The sequence below is a fragment of the Kogia breviceps genome, chromosome 12 (assembly GCF_026419965.1).
Source record: "Kogia breviceps isolate mKogBre1 chromosome 12, mKogBre1 haplotype 1, whole genome shotgun sequence".
NCBI lineage: Eukaryota > Metazoa > Chordata > Mammalia > Artiodactyla > Physeteridae > Kogia > Kogia breviceps.
The window spans coordinates 15,516,983-15,544,620 of NC_081321.1; the positions used below are offsets into that span (position 1 = coordinate 15,516,983).

Sequence of the window (27,638 nt, forward strand, 5' to 3'; positions counted from 1 at the left end):
ATAGATGTTAGGAAGCAATCAGGCATTTTAGCTAATCATTTTGAGAAGGTACTGAGTTTAAGTAAATTTGAGTACTCACCTGGGAATTAGTGATTATTGTATGTGTGTCACTGTCTTGATTATCAGTGTGTTTCATAATGATTGGTAATACCCAGATTTCCAATTTGATGAATAGATTATTTTAAAGAGATGCATATGGGTATTTATACTACATTTTGTTTTAGGAATGTTTTGGTATAAATTATTTAGGATCTGATGCCCATGGAAATGTCTGTTAATATTAAAACAGGTTTATTCTAGAATTAATTATTCATTTTTCAACCAGTGCTATTGGGCATCACCCATATGTACTAGGCCAGATGCTTTCCCAGATGCTTTCCCATGTGCTGCGGATACAGTGTTGATTCCTTTTACGAAATGTCATGGCACTATTCTGAATTTTGTTTTGTTCTTCCAATTGGTGTACACAACTTTCAGAACTCTTATGTTTGGAAGGCTGGAAGGGCCCAGACTTTGAAAGTATCTTGTTTTCACTGTTTTTTGTTTTGCTTTGTTTTCTTTTATTTTAATAAACTATATAAAGTTTGTGAATTAAATAGAATAAATTTCTTTTAAAAATCCCCAAACATAATGGCCCTGCTCTCAAGGAGCTTGTACTCTGTAAGGCAGTGTTTTTCAAAGTGTCATCTCTGGACCAGTAGTCTCAGCATTTCCTGGGAATTGTTAGCAATAGAGATTCTCAGGCCCCACCCAGACCTACTGAATCTGAAACTGTGCAGGGTGAGGCCCAGTCATTTGCCTTTTCATAAACCTTCCTGGTGCTTGTGAGAGTTTGAGGACTTCAGCAGAAGACAGATAAGAAACATGATTAAGTACACCAGGAAATGCTGAGTTCTAGGAAGAAAAGAAAGCAGGGAAAGAAGATAGAGTATAAAAGTATGGAAGGGTACAGTTTTACATGGTGTGGTCAGAGGAAGGGTTCATTGAGTTGTTGTTTGTTTGGGAATCACTGGAATGATGTGAGGAAGCAAACTGTGAGAATATCTGGGTGCAGGCTTTGCAGTCATCTAGGTTAGAGTCTTTTTAGTACTTTGTGAGGTGTGGTTGAAATTGTGATGTATGTTGAAGGTTGAGACTCTGGAATTTACTGTTGAGTTAATTGGAAATGGGGTATGAGCCTTCAGGATGATGCTAAGCAATGATGATTGGCTGGCAGTACCTCATAGTAAGATGGGAGACAAGGAAATGGGGAGGGGCAGGGAAAAGCAGACTTTGGGGGAGGGGTAACACATTTGATTTCCGAAATGTTGAGTTTCAAAGGCTCACTGGCAATCTTTGAAGCTATATATGACCTTACTATTCAGGGGGAAGGTTGGGGCTAGAAATACTAACTGGAGAGTCATCGCCATATGAATGGTAGTTAAAGAAATGTGCTACCATGAGATCTGCGAGGGAATGAATGTACATGATGAAGGAGACTGTCTGAAGACCAAGTCCTGGGGTACAACCAACACTGGGGAAGAGGGTTGGGCAAAAGATAGTGAACATTTAATGAATGAAAAATAATAATTTGCTGTACTGATTTTGAGACCAATACATTAAAGTGGCAGTATTCTTCCTCACTCCTGAGTTCAACATCTTTCTTAAATTTGCCACTTTTCTCCCTGTGACTTTGGTGCCCACAGGATCCGTCTTGAATATCACAAGCCACGGCTTCTTGTGCTACATACAGGCAGGTGGTCAACCATCTTCTAGGATCAGACCTGGTTCCCTCAGCTGTCTGCTGTAGGCTCCCCTTGAAACTAGGGGACCACGCATACAACATACAACATTGTGCTTAGGAGAAGAGAATGCTCGTTTCTTCTTGTCTCAGTTGACATCTTTAATCTTCTTTTTTTTTCACTTTTCATGGATGCTCACTGGGAAAATATTTTGGCCCACAGAGCTTAATGAAAAATTAAATTTTGCTTTTTTAAAGAACCTAGATCATTTTATCAATTGGCTTATTTAGTCCACCCTGATAGATGTCTTTCTTAACATTACATTAAAATGTTGATTTTAGGTGTCTAGAGCTTGATGGTTTTTGATGTGGTCATTTGAATGTCCTGAGCCATTGACCAAAGCAACAATGAAATTTATAAATTTCCAACTGGGCATATGATGCTTGGGATTTCCTTCAGAAAACAGTACCTCTGCGATGCAGGAGTATATCTCTTAAAGTGAAAAATGTCTTTAAAACCTGAATTGTGAAAGAAAATCATCAGTGGATGATTCACTTCATAGAAAAGTTCTTTGCCTTAAAAATGATTCACCAAATTCTCTTGGGCAGATTTTAAATGTTATTTGAATTGCATACCCCTCTTTAGGAAGACACGTGGTATATATAGTAGGGTTATTACTTTCCATGTATATGTCATTGATACAAGGTCTTTCATATATGTAATAAAACAAATTAGTAAAGAGAAGAGAGATTAAATGACTTATCTAAGGTCTCAAGCCTGTTTAAGTGGGGAACCATGTCTTGAACCCAGGTCTCCTGGTGGCAGATTCACTTGTGGAACTACCCATTGCAGTCTCAGGGGATTGCCTTAGAAAGGATGGTGAGGCAGGGGGACCAAGAGAAAACATACTCAGTGGAATGAGGCTTCATCAGCACCCCTGATTTGACAACTTCTGGTGCTATTCACAGTGTTTAGATTGACAAGTTTTTTAAAAAATTATTTTTAGCAGTTACAGCTTTGTTCAGATCTTCAGTGCCCTAGAATTCTAAAGCTGTAAGGTATTTTCATGATCATATGTTTAATTTTCTTGTTTTTGAATGAGGAAAATACAGCCTAGAGAGGTTGTTACTTGCCAAAGTTTATTTCTTAGAAGAGCAGGAGATCTTCAGGTATCTTTCAGAATGTGACCAAAAAATTACTAAAATCATGATATATGTTCACTAAAAGATGATAAAGTTCGTTTTCTACATCTCAAATTCAGTCAGGATGCCCTTATGGCAACTTCTAAAATTTGTATAATAGCTATTTTCTTACATTAAATTTTTAAATTTGAAATATATCATATATTAAAAAGAATACATGTAACAAATGTAGTACTATATATATATATATATACTATATATAGTACTATATATAGTTATTATTCTTAACAAATATTATTTTGACTATATATAAACCTATAAATACTATTTAGTATATATAGGTTTATATATACTAAGTATATATATATATATATATATATATATATATATAGTAAATGTATATATACTATTTAAAATAAGAACAATAATTAAATTTAAAACAGAGACACATATACCAAACACTGGGCATAAAAAATAAACATTTCAGAATCTTAGAAGGCCCCTATGGAGTGCTAATTTTTCTCATCTCTTCCTGTTCTCAGAACCTCTATGCACTGTGCTCTGGTGAGTAGGAGGATGTAGCTACATAGCTGTCCCGGACGTTTTGGCAAGTTATTAACCTCTGTGTCTCAGCTTCTTCATCTGTATAAAGGGAATCGTACTATACTGACCTCACAGTATTGTTGTGAAGACTAAATGAGTCCCCTATATACATGCTTAGAAAAGTATGTTGTGTAGCAACCATTATTTAAGAGTTTACTGTTTTTGTTATTACCATGTTGAATTTTTTTAATTGAAGTACAGTTGATTTACAGTGTTGTATTAATTACTGCTGTGCAGCAAAGTGATTCAGCTATATATATATATATACACATATACATATATACACACACACATTCTTTCTTCTTTTTTCCATTATGGTTTATCACAGGATATTGAATATAGTTCCCTGTGCTATACAGTAAGACCTTGCTGCTTATCCATTCCTTATATAAAAGCCCACATCTGCTAGCCCCAGACTCCCACACCTTCCCTCCCCCCAACCCTCTCCCCCTTGGCAACCACCAGTCTGTTCTCTATGTTCATGATTCTGTTTCTGATTGATAAATAGGTTCGTTTGTGTCATTTTAGATTCTACATGTAAGTGATATCATATGGTGTTTGTCTTTCTCTTTCTGACTTACTTCACTTAGCGTGATAATCTCTAGTTGCATCTATGTTGCTGCAAGTGGCATTATTTTGTTCTTTTTTATGGCTGAGTAGTATTCCATTATATATACGTACCATGTCTTTGTTCATTCCTCTGTCGATGGACATTTAAGTTGTTTCCACATCTTGGCTATTGTGAATAGTGCTGCTGTGAACATAGGGGAGCATGTATCTTTTTGAATTACAGTTTTGTCCAGATATATGCCCAGGAGTGGGATTGCTGGATCATGTTTAATTTTATATTTAAGAGACTTTCATTGTTGCCAACCCAGTGGAGTTTGAAGGACTAAAAGTTGATTTCTAGAGTAATCATTTTATTATTTCTTTTTCAACTCATTCAGAGTGGAAACATCCTGATTTCTCTGGGGCCTTTTTGATATCATCCGTTTCACTTCGTCACTGAGGACTTTAAAAATACCTTTCTGAGATGCTTCCATTGAAGCCCCATGGAACTGTTTTTTAGAGCAAAGACTCTTCAGTGTCACAGTCACTATTTCAAAATGTAACACCAGTCACTGGCCATATAAGATTTAGGCTTAACAGGATGTTGCTATTCAGTTATGTAACATTAGTGCTGACTGGTTGCATTTGAGTACAGTGAAGAGTGATATTAAAACGTGACAGACTTTGCAAAATATTACTTTGGTTTATTTTGGGGGGCGGGGAGATTGGGCCCTCTGCTGAGCTCACTAAAGAGTACTTCTCAGAGTCCGAGAGAATAAATGATTGGAAGAGAGACAAGAGGAGATTTGGCAGCATAAAAAAAACTGTAAAACAAGAAAATGAGTTACTGAAAATTGCTATCTTATCAGTATCAAGAACCAAAGAACAGTTTCCCACTTGGAGGTTTTTGCTTTTTCTCTGAGTATTTATAAATAATAAGGATGAAAAATAAGAAGAAGACATTTTCCAAGTAAAAGAAAATGGCCTTCTACTCTAGGACTTTATTTCGAAGTCATTGCGGCGGTGAATGCTAATATAAAATTCACCAGTATGATATTAGAAACTCCTGATGCCACTTTTCCTTCTCCTCTCATTTCAAGCAGTGGTTATTGTCTGAGGTCTTTCTTGTGAAATGAACATCACACTTGATGATTCATACATACCTTCACTGCTATGACACATTGCTTAGGTACCTTGTAGAAATTTCTTATCTTCTATTTAGTTGATGCTATTTTTCTCCAATAAAATTACTCTTCTCCCTAATGGTATTTATTATTCAAGTTGACTTCTAGTCAGCAAAGCTGTAGGCACCTATCTGTTTGCTTTCAGATGCTGTATTTTAATGAGCCAACAGTATTTCCTTTTTATTGAGATTGCATTCTATCTTTTTTCAAAGATAGAATTTACTTGTGATTAAGTTTTAAAAGTGTATCCAGGATCTAAAAGTTCACTGGAAATTTTCCTTTCCTATCAAGCTTGCTAAGGAGAAAAGTATTACAATTAAAGCAAGTCAACATAAGAAAGTAATACGAGCGTGTGTCATGTGTCTTCTAAACCTCTCTCTGCACCTGATAGAGGGATCTCTGTTTCATGAATGATCCCACAATGTACTTAATGAGTTCACAACAAGGTGCTTGGTTGTTGGGGGAGTGAACACTCAGTAAAAGCTCTCGTCCATTTACTTTCGAAAAACATTTAGTGCTAGTCTTAAACTGTTTTTTTTTTCACTTGTTGCATCTCATTTCATATCAACATGAGTTTATTAGATAATGTACTATTTTTAATTAATGATGTATCCCAGTCCCTCAGTGAAGTACATTATGAACCTAATAAGATCTTCATGTTTTAGGGCTATTAAGAAACATCTTTTTCTTTGTATTTTTTAACATGATAAATACAACAGCAGGAGCATAATTAAATAGCCACCCAAGATCTGAAACGACTAATGCATCTCCCCTTTCTAAATTAGATAGTCAGGAGGGAGGTAGTTAGACATTCCTAATCTTAAATTTGATGATAATGTTTATCCAACCTAATAGTTGCCCCCTTTCCTGTCTTTTTCTTCCCTAATAATAAAAACACTGCTTCTGGCATTAAATGAGGGCAAGATAAATAGAAAGGCTGTGAGCTTGATGCGCTGTTTCCTTTCTTTTTTCTGGATCCTCCCCTCCTCCCAACCTACATTTCTTGGCATCTTTCCCCTCTCTGTTTGTTAGAACTGCGACTCTGACGTAAAGAACTCACAGCGAGTGACCCCCGTGGCAAACCTGTAAAACATTATACAACATGAATAAGAACTTTCTTATTAGATCTGCAGCTGGCCGGGTGCAGACATATGGCAGCGAGGATGTTTTGGAAGAAAGGCATTGCTTGACAAAGAAGCCAGTCTCTTGAATAAAGGTTTACGCTGGCAGTCCTTGATGTTTATAATACCTGATGCCAGGGGCAAGACTGCCCTCCCCCCTTGTATTGTTATTTTACTGTTTAAACCCCATCGTTTCATACATTGAGGTGACTAAAATGTTGAAGTAGACAATTTATGTGTGTCTGTATAACTTTGAAAGAAAAAAGAAGAGCCAGCCCCAGAAAACTTTCTCAGGTTCTGCCTGCCCAGCAGGAAGTACTCTGTTGTCTGAGTCCCAGGCTCTGATGGAAAGTGGGGAGTTTGTGAGAATGCACCAAGTCCTTCTGAGCAGGATGAAACCCAATGATCAAAGGGTCTGTAGGTTTTGGAATGCTCCGACAACTTCAGTAGTTTCCTTTGGTCATTCTTTTTATTGGGAGTAGTAACTTTCAATGGCTAAAAATTGAGGTTGGGAATAGTTGGCAACCTAGGAGTTCGTCACATTGAGTTTTGTTTGATTTGCTCTATCTCAGTCTTTTCATTGCCGCCCTGCTTTCGTTTCATTCCCTTTCTCAAACCCCAGCTACTAGCATGAAGAACACAGTCATGTTTTGTGATCTGCAGGAGCACGCTGGTATTGAATAATATTTTGTGAAATTTTCTCATGGTGGCTGCTGTGCAGTTGCTGCAGGAGGAGTGATGACACTTTGACTTACACGCATGGGAACAGACAGGTTGTATCTAGTGGCTAGCTGAGGTAAATGGATGAAGCTGCTGCTGCTTCTGGGAGGATCTGTCTCCTTTTATTATCGAGTCTTTGTAACATTGATGACATCTATCATGTTCACAATCTTTGGCATGGCTATTATCTTCCTAGTCCTTATTGCATCTGTAATACCTTAGTAATTAGTTATTGCTAAGTAAGATATGCTCACTATACATACCTGATAGTATTTTTGTTAATATCCCCATTTAACAGTTGGGAAAACTGAGGCAGGGAGAGGTCCATGACCTTCCCAGAGCACACATCACAGCAGAGGCAGGCTGAGCTGGGATCATAAAACCTGCCTCTAGAAATAATCCGTTTCATTTCTTTGCCTGTAAAGGTATATGCATCAAATTTAACAGATTGTTAGGAGGGACTATTTTTACTATTGCCCATTTTTAGTTACTTTTGTACATGAATTATTTCATTTATAACAAGTTCCTGAAATCTAATAATTTCGGGCTCAGACTTGATCTTTGAAAATTGAAAAATTCAACTTGAGGAGGTCCAAGTTTTTCAGTCATTCATTTCTCACAGTTGATCTGTGAAATTTAGAGAACACTATTATTATTATATCTTTTCCTTTACTCAGTGTGAATATTGAAATCATGCTTTTTGAAATATGTCACAATCCATAGTAGTCAAGGAATTAGAGAGTCAGCTAAACTTGACTGACCATATCTCATGGGCACACCCTTCTCCAGAAAGTGGACATAAGACTCAGAGTATACATTTCATAAGATAAATCTAATGTGAGTACCAAATAATAGATTCAAAAATAATTTTTCAAGGATTGAATGAGTCTACAAATCAAAATATGAATGCCTATAAAAATACACTTTATTAAGAATTGGCACGACGGAAAATCCCATTTAAAAAATCCCCCCTTTCAAGTTAAAATTAATTAGTAAATTAAAAAGAGAAATGTACATGCCTCACTAAGCTCAACAAATTAAAAAATGGAACGTGGATCAATGAAGTCCTCCCCCAGGCCTTTTCATCGTGTGTACATTAATTGGAATAATGCTCTGTTCATTTTGTAGAAAGCGACCATGTTTTTAAACACCTCCATTTGGTCTGACTGGGTTTAATTAAAACCTTATAGTATCAGAATCGGGATCCTTAGAATGAAGAGATTTATTATTGTCTGGTTCAGATTTCAGCCAAGAAAAGCACTCTCTCTTGTAATAATCCAAAGGTCTGATCCTTGGAAATGTCACCCAAACTAGGCCACTTGTAGTTCCCAAAGGCTAACAGGGTTTTTCCTTATCAGGACATATTTCTGAGCCCCTACACAATCACCTCTTAGCTTCATCCTGTTAGACCTGTTTCTATTTATTTTGACATTCCAAAACAGAAGTGCTCCAATATATTTGTTCTACAATCTCAGCAAAATCAGTGCCCCTTGTGTTCAAAAACAGCATCTATGTGAACATGTTTCCCATATTTGTTCCTGCAGGCTAGTTTGTAACAAGTCATAAACAATTATCTTTGTATTCCCTTATTACAGGGCAAAATAATGTTGATTTGATGTGAAAAGGAGTAATCTTAAAGATCAACCTGTATTTCTGATGCATGACCACGTATTAAACTTACAAAACATGTAGTCAGTCGTTTTAGGAATTGCTTCACAATTCAGATGTTTTTGACTCACAATCATTATACTGTATGAGAAAGTGCTTTTGTGTTTATTCTCTCATTTGCTCTGTCATAGAATCCTTATGAGATGGGTAAGTAGCCACCCCCTCCCCCCATTTACTTGGAAATTGAAGCTGAGAAAAAGGGAATGAATTTCTGAAGGTCACATATAGTAAAGCTTAGAGTTAAAGGATAATGTGAAATTTGTCCTGTTGGAAAAAAAAATCCACTGTAACAATTTATTTGAAATTTGAATGGTATAACTTCAATAGGGAATTATTGTCAGTTATGATATTGGACCATTATTAAGTAAATGATACCACTATTTTGACAGGAATAGGACTTTCTAAAACACCTAAGAAGTTAATTGAACACCCAGAGAGACTATTTTCAGAAGATTTGTTTTACATGGAAAATTTTGAGTGATCTTTAAATTGTTTATTCTATGTCTTATGTTTCTATTTTTATTCAGTTTTAGAAACTATGAAATAAGAGCTTATTTAAAAAATATTTTATGTCCCGTGCCCAAGTCTGATAGAATTGTATCCTGTGATTGCTAAATGGTTAGATTTTTATCTTAAAGTTCCAGCCTCTGCCCCCATCATAGATACAGGTAGCAAACAACAAAATATCAATACGAAGCAAATACATTGAAAACTTTAAGGAACTTTATTTTTAACTAGTTTATTTTTGTTTGCTAATATATTCTCTGAATAACAACGTAATTATTCATCTAGAGTCATCAACAGTTATATGAAGTGCTACAAATGAAAGTAATGATGGGTGCTTTGAACAAGAAGACAAACTCTGGCAAAACCTGTGAGAAGGACTAGGCAGATATGAATGCCAGGCATCTGTCACATTCTCATTGAACACTGAGTAGTTAGTAGAAGTGCTGTATAGAGATTTGAGAATTTTTGAATTTTACTTGGCAAGTTATTTTAAATGGCCATAATCAGCAGCATTTATTAAGAGCTAACGGTGCTTTTTTGTGTATAAAACAAGTTAGACAAAGTCTCTGATCTCTTGAGTTTACAAATTAAAATTGACGACACCGATGTGGTTAGAAATGACGGGCAAATGACTAGCATTCCATGTGAATATGAGCAGTACTGACATGAGAGACAAACACTGGGGTTGAACAGGCACGTTGCTGCCAGGTTTCCGTGTCTTAGTTTCTTCTTTATAGAAGCTTCCTCAAATCAACCTGTAAGACTGTATTAACGGTCCCATGCTGGATCGAGGAAACTTCCAAACGTAACACAATTAGAGTATCCACTAGATATTAGAACTCAGACTGTACCACTGTTTTCACTAGATGATTACCCTTTTGTCCGTGTTCTATTATTACCTTGATATTTCAGCATTTAAATAATGAATTCATTTATTAGTTTAGGAGCATCTCCTAGGTGCCAGGCAGTGTTAGGCTCAGTGGGTGGCAGTTAGGCATGTCATCAAGGAGTTTGCATTTTTTTTTAAGACAGGTGTTTTGAGTATGGTATGGAAAGTAAATAGATTGTAATATATACCTTTTTCTAACTCTGCCCTTATTCGTGTTCTTTAAGTAAATCAAATTCTACCTCATGAGGCTCTCTCCCTCTTCTCCATCTCCTCCATTCCTGTTGGCTCAGATCCTCCTTAGCTCTTGCCCAGATTATAAAATTATTTCTTAACTGGTCTTCATGCAGGCTCCCACCTTCACCTGACCCCAATCTGTTATACACTTTCTTAGATGGGATCTTTCTCAAGAACAAATCTTTGTGACCACCTAGAGGCGTGGGATAGGTAGGATGGGAGGGAGACGCAAGAGGGAGGGGATATGGGGATATATGTAAGCATATAGCTGATTCACTTTGTTATACAGTAGAAACTAACACAACATTGTAAAGCAATCATATTCCAATAAAGATGTTAAAAAAAAAAAACAAATCTGAACAAAGCAGTGACTGTCTTAAACCTGAGATTTAAATTAACTAAGGGAAGAAAAGAGCAAGACTCCCCCTTTTCCTTTTGTTCTCTATTTCCTTTTGTTGGGTTTCTAATTTACTGGGCTTTGACTTTTGTTTAATAATACCTGTTGATAATATTGCAACCTCAGGTGAAAACACTGATGAGGTGTTTTATGGTCTTCATCATTGAATGTGAAAGGGTGAGATGCTGTATCCCAATTCAGATGCATCTTCAATTGAAACATTTCCTTGGGGGTTGAGACAGAAATGGGAATGGACTTTAAGTTGAAAATGTTATTTTAATTCTCTGTTTAGTAGGGGTCTTCTAAATGATCTTGCCATTAATTTCCTTCCCACAAATTGCCTCACCACACAAGCAATCTGCAACTGTATTTATAGACTTGGCTTTTTCTAAAGCACACGTACATTCATATAATTTCTACTTCAAAGTGTCTGATGTCTCCTTTTGCCTTTAAAATGTATTTTGAACCCTTTAACTTCATTTACAAGGATCTGAGCATCTTGACCACAGCCTACCTAGAATCCTTGGTAGTTTCCTGTACACGCTAAAAACCCCATCACAGCAATCGCATCCTGCCTTTAATTCAACTCTCGCTATTGCCTCTACCTCTCAAGGAAGAATTCACGGCTTCCATATTTGTGATTCCATTAGCGACTTATTCATTCATGATATGTGGGGAGTAAAATGTAGAGGATAAGAGCTAGTGTTTCACAGGCACACCTTGCTGTACGCTTTCTTGATGTGGGACCTTTGGCAGATGCCACATAGTAAGGAGCTCTCTGTATGTCTCAGTTCCGTCATTTATACAAGAGGGGACATGATATTGCTCCAGGAGGATTATTTCAAGGATTTTCAAAATAATGCATAGTAAATATTTAATGCACGCCAGGCACACAGTGAAGACTGAGCCACTAGTAGGAAAATCAAATGTGTGCTCCTATATTATTTTAATTTGCTTATATGTCTTTCTCCTCTACTAAAATGAGATGGCCAGAATTCCATCTCTGTCTTTATTGTACATAAAGCATCCAACAGCTCTTGACATGCAATATTGGCTCATGTGGTTTTTTATGTTAATGTGTATGGAAGGTCACATACTGGTCCAAACGTTAATTATTTGAAGAATTATTATTACAAGAAGATTATTAAAATAAGTTTTAAATACCCATATTAATGCTGTTATTGACACTGAAGTATTTTGAGAGGCATTTTGCTCACAGAGAAAAGGAAATGAAAGGAACTGTGTGAAACACAGTTTAAAATAACAAATCCCCAAATGTCAGATATTGTATCTCTTTACTGGAGCATTACCCCTGGAGCCAATTTAGAAATAAAAGCAATGTCAGTATTTACGAAATCTCTCTTCGGTTCAGATTCTGCAGGTAGAACTCGTATAAGTGGAAAGTTTCCTAAATAATTCCAGAGTAGCTAGTAGTAGGAATAGCGATCACCAGGAACAGGCTTATCACTTGCTACTAGAGATGAGTCATGCTTAAATTTACTGTTTAATACAGTTAAAATATCTTACACCTAAAGAAGTAATTATAATTCTCTATTCCGCAATATTTTCAATAATACACCTCAAATTTAAAAAGAGATGAATCTAATGCTTATGATTTTTCCTTAAGGAGTCCCTTAGTGTGGAATGGGTGTGTATATAGAGGTGTGTGTGCTTATTTTTAAAAACAGCTTTATTGAGATGTCATTCACATACTATGAAAATTATCCAGTTGAAGTATACAATTCACTGTTTTTCTGCATTTCACAGAGTTGTGCAATCATTACCACTGTCTCATTCCAGAACATTTTCACCTTCTCCAGAAGAAACCTGCTTTCCATTAACAGTCACTTTCCCGTCCTGATTGCCTCCTTACCACCTCCAGCCTCAGTTAACCAGTAGCCTATTTTGTCTCTATTGACTTGCCTGTTCTGGACTTTTCTTATAAAAGGAATCAACTATTTGTGGCCCTTTGTGAGTGATCTCCTTCACTTACCGTAATGTTTTGAAGGTTCATCCATGTTGGAGCCTATATCAATACTTTATTCCTTTTTATTGCCAAATAAAATTGCATTGTATGAATAGACCACATTTTGTTTCTCCATTGATTGATTAATGGACATTTGAGTTGTTTCCACTTTTCAGCTATTATGAATAATGTTCCTGTGGACATTCTTGTTCAAATTTTTTGTGAGCATAGGTTTTCATTTCTCTCAGGTACATACCTAGGAGTGAAAAGTCTGGATCATATGGTAACTCCATGTTTAACATTTTGAGAAACTGCCAAATAGTTTTTCAAAGTGGCTGTACCACGTTACCATGAGGGTTCCCAGTCTTCTCCAAATCCTCACCAGTACTTGTTTTCTGTGTGTATGTGTATTTTAAATATTATTATAAGTATCCTAGTGGGTATGAAGTGGTATCTCATTGTGGTTTTGATTTGCTTTTCCCCAGTAGCTAATGATGTTGAGCATCTTTTCATGTACTTGTTGGGTATTTGTATATCTTCTTTGAAGAAATGTCTATTCAATCTTTTGCCCACTTTTTAATTGGGTTAATTTATTTGTAATTATTTCAGGATTCTGTATTCTTTGTACAAGTATTCTACATACGAGCCCCCTATCAGATTTGTGATTTGCAAATATTTTCTGCAACCCTCTGGGTTGTCTTTTTACTTTCCTGATGCAATTATTGTGTGTGTCATGTTTATTTTTAAAACAAAAAGCGGACGAATTATTCTAAATGCTAGATTTTAAGGTTAATGTTCATTGTCGTGACTTATCTAGAAGTATATATTTTTGTATTGTTGTTCTTCTCTGAAATTCTGAGTTTTTTGAATTGAAACATTTTGAAAAACACAATTCTTCATTATTTCCCAAACTGTGCTCTGTGGTACACAGGTGCTCTCTGAGAATTGAGTTCAGTTTCTGAGATAAACTATATTTGAGAAATTGAGGCTATTGAGAAATTCATTTGCTGTATTTCTCACTCTGAGGTCATAATATTAAAGGACATGTGAAGTTCTGTGTTAAAAATAACATGTGTCTAGCCCAATATTTCTAAAATCTTTTAAGATGATTTTCCCCCTAAAACTACTAAACCAGGTTCTATAAAACATACTTCAGAAACATTGTTTTTTCTTCCCAGAAACATTGTTTTAATCTGTTTTCCAACTGGTTTTACCTGGTTCTCACCATTCTGGGCATTTGTCCTTTTTAAAAAGAAAAATAAATAAAATAGTGATGGTCACTTTTTATTCAAGAGGCAGATGTACGGCAACAAAGGGAACTGAGATATCCACAAAGTATTTCTGCCATCTTTGTTGAGTTCACAAGGCTGAATTTGATATAAGTATCACATACATAATGGGAATCAAACTAATGACATAAATGATTCCTCTGTGTACCAAACATATGGTTAGAATGTTACAATGTTGCTTTGGAACGAATCCAAATTCAGTTAATGTGTGGATCTGTTTCTCTTCGAAGGCCTTCCCTGGTCTATACTGGTTGCCTGGCATTATTGCATGCACACGTGCGTGTGTTTGCATTTGTACATGTCTGCTCAAATTGATTTCAATGATGACATTTTCATGGCTTCAGTATGTTGGGTCAGAGGCGATTCTCTCTCCCTCCTGGTTACTTTGGGTCAGATGATCATTGCTTCATCTCCAGAATCCTAAAGCACTTCCAGGCAGGAAGAATAGAAAGGGAGAAGGGCAAAAAGAGACAAGCTAGCCAAGTCTCTCCCCCTTTTAAAGTGCTTTCTTAGAAGTTTCCCATAGCGACTTCTGTTTACATCTGATGGGCCAACATTGTGTCCCATGGCTTCCTGATCTATAAGGGAGGGGAGGTCAGGAAACGTTTTTAAGCTAGGCACACTGCCATCTCTGCAAAAATTGGGTTTGTGTGAAGAGTAAGAGTAAATGTACATGGTATGGGAAACTAGCAGTCTTTGGCCACATAAGGCAAGGGATGAAAGAAAATTATGTTAGAGAGTGAAGGGACAAAGTGTCTTTACTACTTGTGTTCTCTTGTTTGCATCCTGATATACAGCAACTCAGAATGTCTCCATTTCCAACTAGGGGTACCACAGAATCTTAAAACTAATATAGTAGGCATTTAATTCATTATAATTTGACAAACATATCACAAGATGCTTTTTTCTTTTCTTTTTTTTTAATATCAAGAGAACTCTAGGGAGAATGAAATTGAAGACAAAGAAGTCTTTTCACAGCTATAGAATTTTTGAATCAACTCTTCATTATTCAAATTCCTGACTAGTGAACTTGGCTTACTTAATTTTCTTCTGGACAAACTAATTAGTCATTCTTTAGACAAATGTTTATTGAGTCCCTTAACTGCTGCCAGGTACGGTGCATATAGAAAATAAGACCAAAAAATTTTTGGTCCTCGAACTCACTTTCTAGAAAGGGAGATAGACTCTAAGCAAGTAATGAAATAAATAGGCAAGATAATTTCAGATTGCCATTAAATACAGGAAACAGGTGGTCATGCTGAGGAGAATTGGGGAAGATGAAGGTAAGGCTGGCCTCTTTTGTTTATTCCCCAACCCCAGTACCTAGTATCAAGCCTGGCTGAGGGTAGGTGCTCAGTATCTATTGGCTGATACTGGATGGATGGAGGCATGGATGGATGGATGGAAGGGTGGCTTATTCGTTAGTCTTGGAAAATATCTCTGAGGCAATGCTATTCGAAATGATACCTGAAGGGTAAGGATGAGGTAACAATGCTAAGAAATGGAAAAATTCATTCCAGGCACAGAAAACATTATTGAAGCCTTGTAGGTTATAGCAGTGAGTTCACATTTAATTCTAAATGAAATGAGAAGCCATTGAATGGTTTTACATTGAGAATCTCATTTTATCTTCATAAAAATTATGTCAACTTGGTAATCTTACTATTATCTCCATTTTACAATGTGGAAACTGGACCTAGAAATGATAAAAATAACTTACTCAGATTCATGGAGCTAGTAAGAGTGAAATTAGAGGGCTTCCTTGGTGGCGCAGTGGTTGACAGTCCGCCTGCCAATGCAGGGGACGCGGGTTCGTGCCCCGGTCCGGGAAGGTCCCATGTGCTGCGGAGCGGCTGGGCCAGTGAGTCATGGCCGCTGAGCCTGTGCGTCCGGAGCCAGTGCTCCGCAACGGGAGAGGCCACAACAGTGAGAGGCCCGCGTACCACACACACACACACACACACACACACACACACACACACAAAAGAGTGAAATTAGGGTTTGATTTCAAGAAATTAGACTCCAGAGTCTATCTTAACTTCAAAGCAATGTTAAAAAGACTCAATAAATATACCGTAATATGTACAGTAACTTGAATAACAGCACCTGTATTGTTAAATCAGGAAGAAGGAGAGAGGCTGAAAATAAGGTCTCTGCCAATATAATGGATTCAATTTTTAAGCATTTTTAAAAACATTTCTTAGCCTGACTTATGAAATGAACACATAGTGTAGTCTCTCAGAGCCTCCCCTGATTGACTTTATCTTTTGAAGTCAAAATTGTGTTTTCGTAATATATTATAAATTAGATTATTCTAAGTGGTCTAGTTTATGGTTCTAATGAGCTCTCTGAATATATGGAACTTGCAAAAAATTTTTTTTCTTTAGGTTTTGAATAACGGTAGCTTGAAAGAGGAAAAACATTACAGGCTAGAGGTTCAGTTTGGCTACACTTCTAAGGCTGTGACTGTACCTTGTGTAATTTATTGATTCTGAAAAATTGAATTTATCATCTTCTAAGGATACTATCTTGGGCATTTTTTACATACCCTGCAGCCAGAAACCATATTAGAACAGTCATTCCCGCATGACCACTTCCAAAATAGAAGAAATGTAGCCTAACAGGAAAATCGCCCTAATACTTCCGTCAATGACAATAATTCTCAATTTTCAAATGTGACTTTCTGATCGTTTTTGAATCCCACAATTCTAAGTCTTAAATTCCTCAACAAAAGATGAGAAACTAAAGTATTTTCTGTGGCAATTTCATTAAAAACTTTGGCTGTGACACAGCAATAACTGTACAAATATCTTATTTGTCAAATTACATCCCTCCCTTTATTTCTAGATAACAATTTATGTTGAAACACGTGTCTTGGTGAAATATTTAATACTTCCGGTCATGGCTGGAAGCAAATAAAATGTGTTTAATAGAAAATAATGTTTTATTGTATACTTCCTTTAGGATGCCCCCTTCCCACAAAAAAAACATTTCAGGGAGTTTTCAATTTAGATAAATAATCAAAAAAGCAGGAATACCATCCACTGTATATTATTGATTCAAATTGACAAAGTCAAGGGTAAATTGATACATTAATCAACCTTACTCTTCTGCAACCCAGAATCATGTTTTTTTTTGTTGTTGTTGTTTTTAATTAATTAATTAATTATACTTTTGGCTGTGTTGGGTCTTCGTTGCTGCGCGCGGGCTTTCTCTAGGTGCGGCGTGTGAAATCCTTTTTGAACTTGTAATTCTACCCACCCTCAGTTCATAAAGTACAAACAGTTTTACATCATGCTCTGATCTTTTTTTCTCCCCCCCTTCCCTTTTCCTCGCCACATCATCTTATATTCGAGTTTCTTTTTCTTCATCCCTAGGGACCCGCGTAATATGTCTCCAAAGGGAATAAATTTCCAAGGAAACCTTTTCTTTCTGCAAAAGAACATTGGTTGTGGTATAAACAAACCCATGAAATTACTTTCAATGTATCAAATGAGTCTTGGAGCCATGAAGAATTGAGGGGCTATATCAAATTTGGGGATGTGGATATACTCTGCCTTAAAGTTGAGCTGAGAAACTGTCTTCAGGCTTTATCATAAATTATTTCCAGCAGCATTTAGGGAGCTAAGGACAAGATGCACATGTTTTATTAAAACTTACATATCGTAGAAGTGGAACTAAAGAGTAGTTTTGGCAATATCAAGTTAAGTGGAAAAAGAAGAAACCCAAGGGACATATAATGGGGCTGGCATATACTGTTCACTTAGTCAATCTATCCTTTTCTCCACAACCCCCCAAAGTGAGGCTGTTTGGGGAAGAGAAGTAGCATGGAAAATGTGTGGAATTTTGTCATTTTGCTGAAGTTTTTGGCACTGATGAAAAACGTAGCTAAGCATTGAATAAAATAAGGCTTTATATTTTTTACAAAAAGCATTTTTGGGAAAAAGTAACTTTCGCATTAAGAAGAAATCATATGAAAATGATTTCAGTACTTTATGTCATTTATCAGACTTAAATTGAGTTTAAGTTTTTAAGTTGTGTATTATTGAGATTTATTTTTAAAAGTCACACTTGATTTTTAAGACCATTTCTAAGAAAGATGGTTTAAGTGGAAATTTTTCTCTGATTTAGTTAGTTTTGTTGCTATACATAACAGCTTAAAAACTAAGTAGTAACATATCTATATTTTTATAGGTCCAAAAGAGTGTTTTGGAGATCAAAGTACTTTTCCCATTTTCCAGCACACATTATTTATTTTAATGCTACAATTTAAGAAATTGTATGTTATTTATACCACATGCAATATATGAGAATGTTTGATTAAGAAAAAGAAAAAAAAACCTTAAAGCTATCCAAATGCAAGACCTCATGAATCTTAACGTTTTTGCCACAACTGAGGCTATATCTAAATTTCATTGTTTTTCCCTAGTATTTCCAAATTTTTCTTCTAAAGAAAGATCGGTTTTATAGGTTAGTCTCATGAAGTTACCCTCATGTCATGAGGTTTGACTGAGTCTAAATAACTTTCTGGGGAAAAGAGCCTTGAATAAGGCATTGTATAAATGGGATCTCAGTGTATAGGGAAACTGAGAAGTATTAGCAAGAGCCATTCTAAAGACCACAGGTGAAAAGCTAGAAATAATGAATGAAACTCTTTTTTTTGTATGTGTGCTTTCTGCTCAGTTACCCAAATTGGCAGAAATAATACAAGCGGTAGTTTAACAAACTGTAAAATTCAGATTTTATAGCTGTGTTCAATGCTGCTCAGAGATTTGGGTGTTACCTGAAGTAAGTTTGGTAGAGTTAATAAAGTGTAACCACAATGCCTTGTTTAATATTTCCTAAGAAAACTGCATTTTGTTTTGCTGCTCAGAACTTAAAAACGTTTTATTGTGGTTATTTTAGAAACATTTGCATGGATTTGAGGGGTTTACTTGTTTAGTTTTGTTTGCTTGTTTTTTAAGTCCTGTCACTTGCATTGGAAATTCCGTTGTGTTTCCAATGAATAGATCCACCTGAAGGTACAAGCATTGTCCATATTGAACAGACCCTCGAGTAGCTTTTTCCTCAGCTGATCTTTTCAAATGTTTATTTGTGACGCTCAGCCTTTTGCTATTCTATGTGCCTCATGAAAATTAAGCCACCCCAGATCTCATGTCTCCATGTCTCTTGTCACTAAGGGCACCTAGTGATGTTAAAATTTGGATTTTCCAATTATTACACAGAAAATAAATCTGAATCTGATTCAGTAGCCTCAGTAGACCTCATGGACACGTTACATGTGTTACAAATTACTCTGAGAAATGACGCATGAAGTTTGTTTTACTTATAAATTTGATCAAATTTTGTAAATTGGATGTTGCCATGGTCAGGGAATGGGTTTTCCCCACTCTAGCTTAATAAAAAGTAATCACATATATGTCATTTGAATTATACTTTTCTTAAAGAATTAGAATATATTAACACCTAAATAAAATTATGTAATTATTAAAAATGATAAAAAGAATAGCTAAGATTTAATGTGTACTTACTGTGTACCAGATACTATACTAAGCCTTCTTTATGTAATAACTCATTTAGAGTTAGATGTCATTATTATCTAAATGCTAGAAATACAGAAAGTGAAGCACAGAAACATTAATTGTCCAAGATTATGTATCTACTAAGATTGAATATCATGTCAGATGTGGGATTTGAACCAACAAATCCAGCCTCTAGAACCCACATGCTTGACTACTGTGCTAGAGTTTATTAATGATTCAGAAGGTACTTCAAGATCCTGTGGTGCCTCAGGGCTGGGAATAGCAACACTTGCTATGTTTACATAGAACACTGGGCTAGATATTGTGGGTACCCAATAAATATTTGTTGAAAGGATATATGAATGAAAGAGTGAGTGAGTGAATGCAGGAATGAATAATAGGTACTACTAAGATATGCTAATAGAGAATTTGGCATAACTTAAACACTGACATAATTTACTATATATTTTGAGGTAATTCCATAGCCAACATTGAAAAATATGATTAATTTATAGTATTTACATAGGATTTTCCAAGAAATTAAATTTTTCTCATATTCTGCAATTTTTAAAGGAGCTGGAGACTAGGAGTGGAAAATGGATTTTGGAGAAATAAGTCTATCACATTAACTATCACCATGAGTTCCATGAAGACAAATCCCATGTCTTTTTCTTTTTCCTTACCGATATACTTAGTTGGCCAAGACCTGATACTCGGTTTGAACTCAATAGTTATTTATTGTTAAAGGTTGTACAGTAGAAAAAGTATATGATTTGTAGTCAGCAGAATTGAATTTTAATCCATGTTTAACCACTGGCTAGTGGCTTTGTTTCAAGTTCAGTTCTCTTTACTCATTTCCATGTTTATAAAGTAAGAATTATATGCCTCTATTCTTTGATAATGAAAAAAATGTATAAGAAAAACATTTAGAAAACTGTAAAAAAAAAAAAAAAAAAATCCTCAGAACGTGTTCCATGGAAAGCTGTTAATCTCTTTCGAAACAAAAGTGTTCTGTTCAAATGTGTTGAAAATGTTAGTTAAATGGAGTTCCTTTGTTTAATACTTCACCAAACTTTAATAACACTAATATGAATTGGGACTATCCAAGTACTAATTATATTATGCAGAATTTCACAAGTTTGTTTTACTGTATTGTCATTTCTTTACAAAATATCTAATAGGGGAACAGTGCTTAAGCACAATACTGTTGTGATTACATTATTAGTAGCATAGTACCCCAAATACAAATTAGCAATAAAAACTACAAAAATTCCATGTGATCAAGATAGTCAAGATCTATTGAGTAAAAATAATGGAAGCTTTGTAGCATCAATAGCCGCATATAGGTTTAGGGTAGTGATTGTTATTGTGATGACAGGGACAGAAATAGAATTACGGGAACATTCTAAACCAAAGTGTGGCAACATCATTATTGTCATTATCAGAAAAAGATACAGGACTTAACAGTAGAGAGGCTGGGATTTCAAACTCCAGAATATTTGAATTTCTTTCTGTTTGAAGTTTTCTCATTCCCCTGTGTTTATGAAATTTATACTGGCTGCTGGGTTGGAACGCTGAGTTAGGATCAGGGATTTATTCTCTGCCAAGTGAATGGAATTTAGGTAGTTATCACCAACTGTGAAAGGAAAAAATATCCCTTGATTTCAGTCCTATGTAGTGCTTTTTACTGTTTTCAGGCTCTCAGTGCTTTCTAAGGAGGGTCAGTTCTAAAGAATCCTTTTTCTCCTGCTAATTTGTATGAAGATTCAAGATGGGGAGAATAGGAGAAAGCTAAATTATTTGGGGAATGATAAAAAACGAGATTTAGCTCTGGGGGAGGATCCTTGAGGCATGAAAGGTTGAGACTTTTAACCTGAAAAAGACTCATTTCCCTCCCCGTGCCTGCCGCCCACCCCACCCCCCACCCCCACCAGGAGTAAAGGGCAAGAGGTAGTAACAGCTATAAAAAAAATAAAAATGCTTTGTGACACCCTCTGAGATACCTGATGGATATTTGAGTGGCTTTTTGCAGTATTCTGTGTGGTGTAATCATGTCTGGTCTCCCCTTGGCTCTTCATTAACGTGCCTTGTGGGGTGGAATTGATTTAGCATGTGGGGGGATGTGATGAAGTGGTGGTAGTGAAGCTAGGCTCTGGGTGAGAACTGAGGCTGCTGATGGTATCTGGCTTTCGCAAAGGAGGCTGATGGAGTCTCCCAGGAAGTCTGTGTTTGATTTGGACTATAGGCCAAAGTTGTTAGGAAAATCCCTGAGGCTCCCACACATTGTCACCCAGCCCTCCAGGGTTCTTTGCTGGGGTTTGGGGCCTCAAAAGGCCCAATAGAGATGGTGTTGAAAAAGATCTACTCTCCTTTATAATTAAATTTCCAGATTTTCAGTTCCCTTTTCTGCAGAGCACAATATAGCCTTGACCCCCATTGATAACAAGAGGCGAAGGAAAGAAATACCAAGGATTAAGAGCAGTTCCCCTAAAAGGACTAGATGGGAGCTGCACTGGTCTACACTGTCCATCACAGATCATCCCAGGCCAGGGGACTGCCGTCTAGTGGGCCCTGCAAGTAGGAGAGCGGGCAGTCCAGGCCCATCTTCCTACATAGAATCCTAGAGAGAGAAAACAAAAGTACTAAGGAGATTATGAAGAGTATGCCAAGGGAAGAATCCAAAGGGAACATGCCAAGGGTAAAGAAGAGCTTTAATTTGCTTATGAAATTGAAAGTCCCAGGCTTCTCATAGTAACTGCAATTAAAAGGCAGCCCCTGCCCTTATGCATTTTATGACTCTTGAAAAACAAAACCCATGTGTAAAGAGACAACAAAATTGTACTATGACTAATACAAGGGTGCCTTTGTGGCATATCGTATATGCTTCACAAATTCTTGTTGTATTGAATAAAACTGAATAAGAGATTCGGGAAGGGAGAATCCCTGGTCTACAGGTATTTCTCTAGAGAATGTACTTTGTTATTTTTAATTAGTGGAGTTAATGACTAACTTTTTTGGACAATTTCATACCAGAGGAAGGGAGTAAATACCAAATATAGATTTAAAAGAGCCAACTGTTTTAAAATTTTAGGTGAAGGATGCTCTGCTGCTTCTCAAGTGTACCACTTGTACTCCCATCTCAGGGCCTTTGCACCTCTGTGTCTTCTGTCTCCCGTGCCCATCCCCCAGATACCTGTGTGTCTGGCTCTCCCGCTTTAGACAGGTCTCTGATAAATGTCACTTTTTCAGAAAGGACTTCCCTGATCTACTTAAATAAAATTAGCTCTGTTCCCAGCCCTGACCCATCATTTGCCTCTCATTCTCTATCCTTTACGCTACTCTAGGCATCTTTATAGCTTTATCACCACCTGGTATATGTTTATTTGTGTATGTTCTATCTCCTTTCATTAGAATTTTAAGAGCCAGGAGAATAGAGATGCATCTTGGTCTATTCACTAGTATATAGGTTATGTCTAGAAGAGTTCCTTGCATATAATAGGCATAAAATAAATATTTGTTTAATGAATAAATGATTACATAAAAAGAGGGTTTTATGTTATACTTCCATGTAGGTACTGTAGAGTATATATTCATATATATAATATATAAATTATAGTGTATATATATTATTTTTATGTTTTCAAAAATATAGTAATTTTATTTTTGTAATTTATTTTTTATTGAAGTATAGTTGATTTAAAATCTATTAGTTTCAGGTGTACAGCAAAGTGATTCATATATATTCATATATATATGAATATATATATTTTTTCTTTTTCAGATTCTTTTCCTGTATAGGTTATTACAAAGTATTGAGTATGGTTCCCTGTGCTATACAGTAGGTACTTGTTGTTTATCTATTTTCTATATAGTAGTGTGTGTCTGTTAACCCCCGACTCCTAATTTATCCCTCCTCCCACTTTTCCCTTTGGTAACCATAAGTTTGTTTTCTATGTCTGTGAGTCTATTTCTGTTTTATAAATAAGTTCATTTGTATCATTTTTTTAAGTTCCACAAATAAGTGATGTAATATATTTGTCTTTCTCTGTCTGACTTCACCTAGTATGATAATCTCATCCATGTTGCTGGAAAGAGCATTATTTCATTCTTTTTAATGGCTGAATAGTATTCCACTGTATATATACACCACGTCTTCTTTATCCATTCGTCTGTCATGGACATTTAGGTTGCTTCCATGTCTTGGCTATTGTAAATAGTGCTGCAATGAACATTGGGGTGCATGTATCTTTTCACATTATGGTTTTATCTGGATATATGCCCAGGACTAGGATTGCTGGGTCATATATCCCAGGACTAGGATTGCTGGGTCATATGATAGCTCTATTTTAGTTTTTTAAGGAACCTCCATACTGTTCTCCACAGTGGCACCACCAATTTACATTCCCACCAACAGTGTAGGAGGGTGCCCTTTTCTCCACAGCCTCTCAAGCATTTATTGTTTGTAGACATTTTGATGATGGCCATTCTGACCGGTGTGAGGTGATACCTCATTGGAGTTTTAACTTTCATTTCTCTAATGATTAGAGATGTTGAGCATCTTTTCATGTGCCTGTTGACCATCTGTATGTCTTCTTTGGAGAAATGTCTGTTTAGATCTTCTGCCCATTTTTTGATTAGGTTGTTTTCTTGATTTTGAGCTGCATGATCTGTTCGTATATGTTAGACATTAATCCCTTGTCAGTTGTATTGTTTGCAAATATTTTCTCCCATTCTGTAGGTTTTCAACAAATGAAGTAGAAGAATAGTTTACTTGAGAATAACTTGAGGATAACAGTGTGACTGTTACTCTCCATCATTATATTTTTTTTCATATCTAAAACCACTTGCCTCTTTAAATACATGCAAAGTATTTTCTTTTTAAAATTTTGCATCTAGTTGTGGTTTACTGAAGCTTGCATCCCTTCAGTAATAGGTCTGGTGAGGTTTTTTTTTGCCCAAAAAGTCCCTAAAAAGGTATTCATGTTTATATTAACAAACAAACAAAAAATAATAGAACATAGCACAGGGAAAAATATAAACAAGAAAGGGAACTATTTTACCTACAGAAACACACTTTCAACTCTCTGCATTTCTCATGCAATTATTAAAAATATCTCTGCTTGGACAGAACCATTTTGTTTCCATGCTAACTTCTCATTTGTTTCTCCTGTGAACTTTTTAAATTCGGTGTTTGGCAGCAGTTTTGTTTTCCTTGGAACTAAGTACTGTGTAACATACTGTTAGCTGAAGGCTGTGATGTAGAAATTTATTATTAAAAATAAAAGAGAGAAGAATTTATTCCATAAGGATGAAAATGAATTAGTGTCAAGGAAGTTAGGATTTTCAAAATGCTTTACATAGCAAATTGTGTTTCTCTGAAAGGAAGTATATTTTATTTCCTAGGAACAAATTTAAGCATCTTCATTTTGTCCATCCTGATTAATGGGAGCTGAGAAAGAAGGAAAGATAGACAGTTTTACTGAGAATTCCTTCTCTTTGCCGTGTGTAGGCATAACCTTGGTGACCTATATATCCTCAAACCTTCTGGTGAGATGTTTATTAAAGTGTTATTACCCATAGGGGTAATCATAGTTAAATAGCCAAGAAGGTATTTTTTATAGAATGTGAGAGACAAACATTTTTTTCTTCCTGAATTAAGCCATATACTCTTTATCAACCAGAATATATTTGAATTTCCTATTTATTATTCATTTTTTAGTTTCAATTTCTCTCTTTCTCTGTTTTACATTTCAATTGATCATAAAATCAGAAGCATTCCTCCTCCAAAAAGAGTATCATATCATGTTAATAAACTTTTAGTCTCTTTTCACAGAATGGCCTAGGTATCATGCTGCTCTTCACTTATCTTGAAAGTGTGGTGCATTGAAATGACTTCACTTGCAAAAAGAAAAAAATGATTCCACAAATTCTACTTCTGTTCCTCATTGTCCATGACCCGTTTCTGTCTTTTTTTTTTTTTTTTTTTTTTTTGCGGTACGCGGGCCTCTCACTGTTGTGGCCTCTCCCGTTGCGGAGCACAGGCTCCGGACGCGCAGGCCTAGCGGCCATGGCTCACGGGCTTAGGTGCTCCGCGGCATGTGGGATCTTCCCGGACCAGGGCACGAACCCGTGTCTCCTGCATCGGCAGGCGGATTCTCAACCACTGCGCCACCAGGGAAGCCCCCGTTTCTGTCTTTTATCTAATCCCATGATATGTCAATGGACATCTGCAACTTAACACTAATCCTACCTGTGGACTCAAAGGATGTTTCAACTTTCTCACTGATATAACATCAACATCAGTTTGCACTTAATTCTGTAATTCATTGACTTATTATGCAAGTTCTCCTCTTTACTATTTATTATAATTGACCAATTTTTTTCATTTGTCCTAATCGTTAGTTAAGAGAGTAGGGCTAGGGAGGTATCTCTGTACTTCTAAAACATTTAGCTCTATGGTTCTGCTTTAATAGGAATACTTACCAGCAGCTAAATGCTTCATTTTAATTTAAATAATCTGTAATATTAAATAAGTCAGGCAGTTTATCATACTATGGATAGTTTTTTTAAAAGGCTACTGAAAACATGATGCTTATTTTAGTCCTGGATCCATGATCTGAGGACAGTGCTCTTATGACAGTAAAATAAATTCTGTGTGTGTAAATAGGGTAAAAATTCAAATGCTGTCATGTACTAATATGAAGCTGATACTCACTCTCCTTTCTGTGCCAGGTATGCAAAAATCATGGGAAGAAGTAGAGTCCTGACACCCTATCCAGCCCTCCCTGCCTTTCTCTGCATTTAAAAAAACAAATGCGAGAAAATACTGTAACAAACCCCGTATAGTCAACACTGAAGTAATGTTAAATTTTGGCTCAGCTATTTTTAATGAAAAGTATCGATAGATACTTTTTTAATGATAAAGCTCTTGTGTGATTTCCTCAAGTCCAAAGGGAATACAATCTTTGTTGATTTCCTTTGCCTTTATTCTTATGGAATAGAGAACATTCCAGTATCTTATTCATCATTTCAGAGCTTTTTTATTTTTTGGATATTTCCCAGAACATGTATATTTATGTAACTTTTTATTACCTAGAAAAAAGTAGCAGCAGTATCATTTTAAAATACATTTTGAAATATTACCACATGCTTTGTCAACTCAGACTTTCAAATATATTATAATAATGGTATTAAATAGATAATATAAATATATAATGATACAGTGGAATAGAATTCCCTTAGCCTAAATCTCTCTCATTAGTCTGTTGTATACTGCAAGGAAATAGCTCTCTCTGATACGTAACACATTTGGCAAATTTACTATTTTAAAGTTTAAAATAAAAGGTTGGAGAGTGAAACTTTCGGAGGTTTATAAGTTCTGGTTTGTAAATTACCAAATTATCTTCTCCTGTAGTAAGTGATGACCCAAATGAGTCTGCATTTTTAATGTTTTTGTTCTTTGACTAAAAATTGTCTTTAAGATAGTTAATGGCAGAGGGCAGTGAATCCTGTGTTTTTCTTATCTTAGTTCTGATCTTGGAGAAATGTTATGTTCTTGACTTAGTATCTGTCATCATCAGATAGTCCCCCTTAAATTCATATAGGTGGATGACAATTCATGTTTCTGATGTATTAACCTCTTTTAATTGTGATACTCATGCATGGTAGAATTTACCAAGTTACCCTGTTCGTTTAAATTCACTAGCAAGAGGGTAATAGTCATAACACCCTTTTATAACCTATTTTCTCGAAAAGATTTAGATAAAATAGAGAGAGGAGAAGGTAAGCCTTCTGCTTAAAAATCATTTTTATTTATCAGTCTAGTACTCAAGTTTATTATCTCTTTAGAGTTGCCAACGCAAGCATCTCACCTCCCTGTTATTAATGAAAGATATTCCCAAAGTCTCAATAGGACAATGGTTGAAATTGTCAAGAATTGTTTTGATAGTTGTAGTGAATAATTACTTAAATATCCTTAATTTATATGTTTCTGAATCAGACTATTTCATTGGTTGATTAGTATTTAATCTTATTATAATTAACTTTAAATTAGTATTAATGAATATTTACTAGCAGATGTATTGCCAATAAATCTACAAATTAAAAAAATTAAAGCATTAAAGAAA

At 35.8% G+C, this 27,638-nt stretch overlaps 1 protein-coding gene across 2 annotated transcripts in view; it reads left to right on the forward strand.

The window, feature by feature from the left end:
• Nucleotides 1-27,638, forward strand: part of PDE3A (phosphodiesterase 3A) — a 311,357-nt gene that overhangs the window by 150,545 nt on the left and 133,174 nt on the right. The window contains exon 2 of one of the 2 annotated variants that reach the window (XM_067008836.1): nt 23,294-23,350. The exons of the other annotated variant lie outside the window; for it this stretch is intronic. Within the exon in view, the coding sequence (XP_066864937.1) occupies nt 23,294-23,350 (57 nt within the window). The remainder of the gene's footprint in view (nt 1-23,293; nt 23,351-27,638) is intronic. 2 annotated transcript variants of the gene reach the window in all.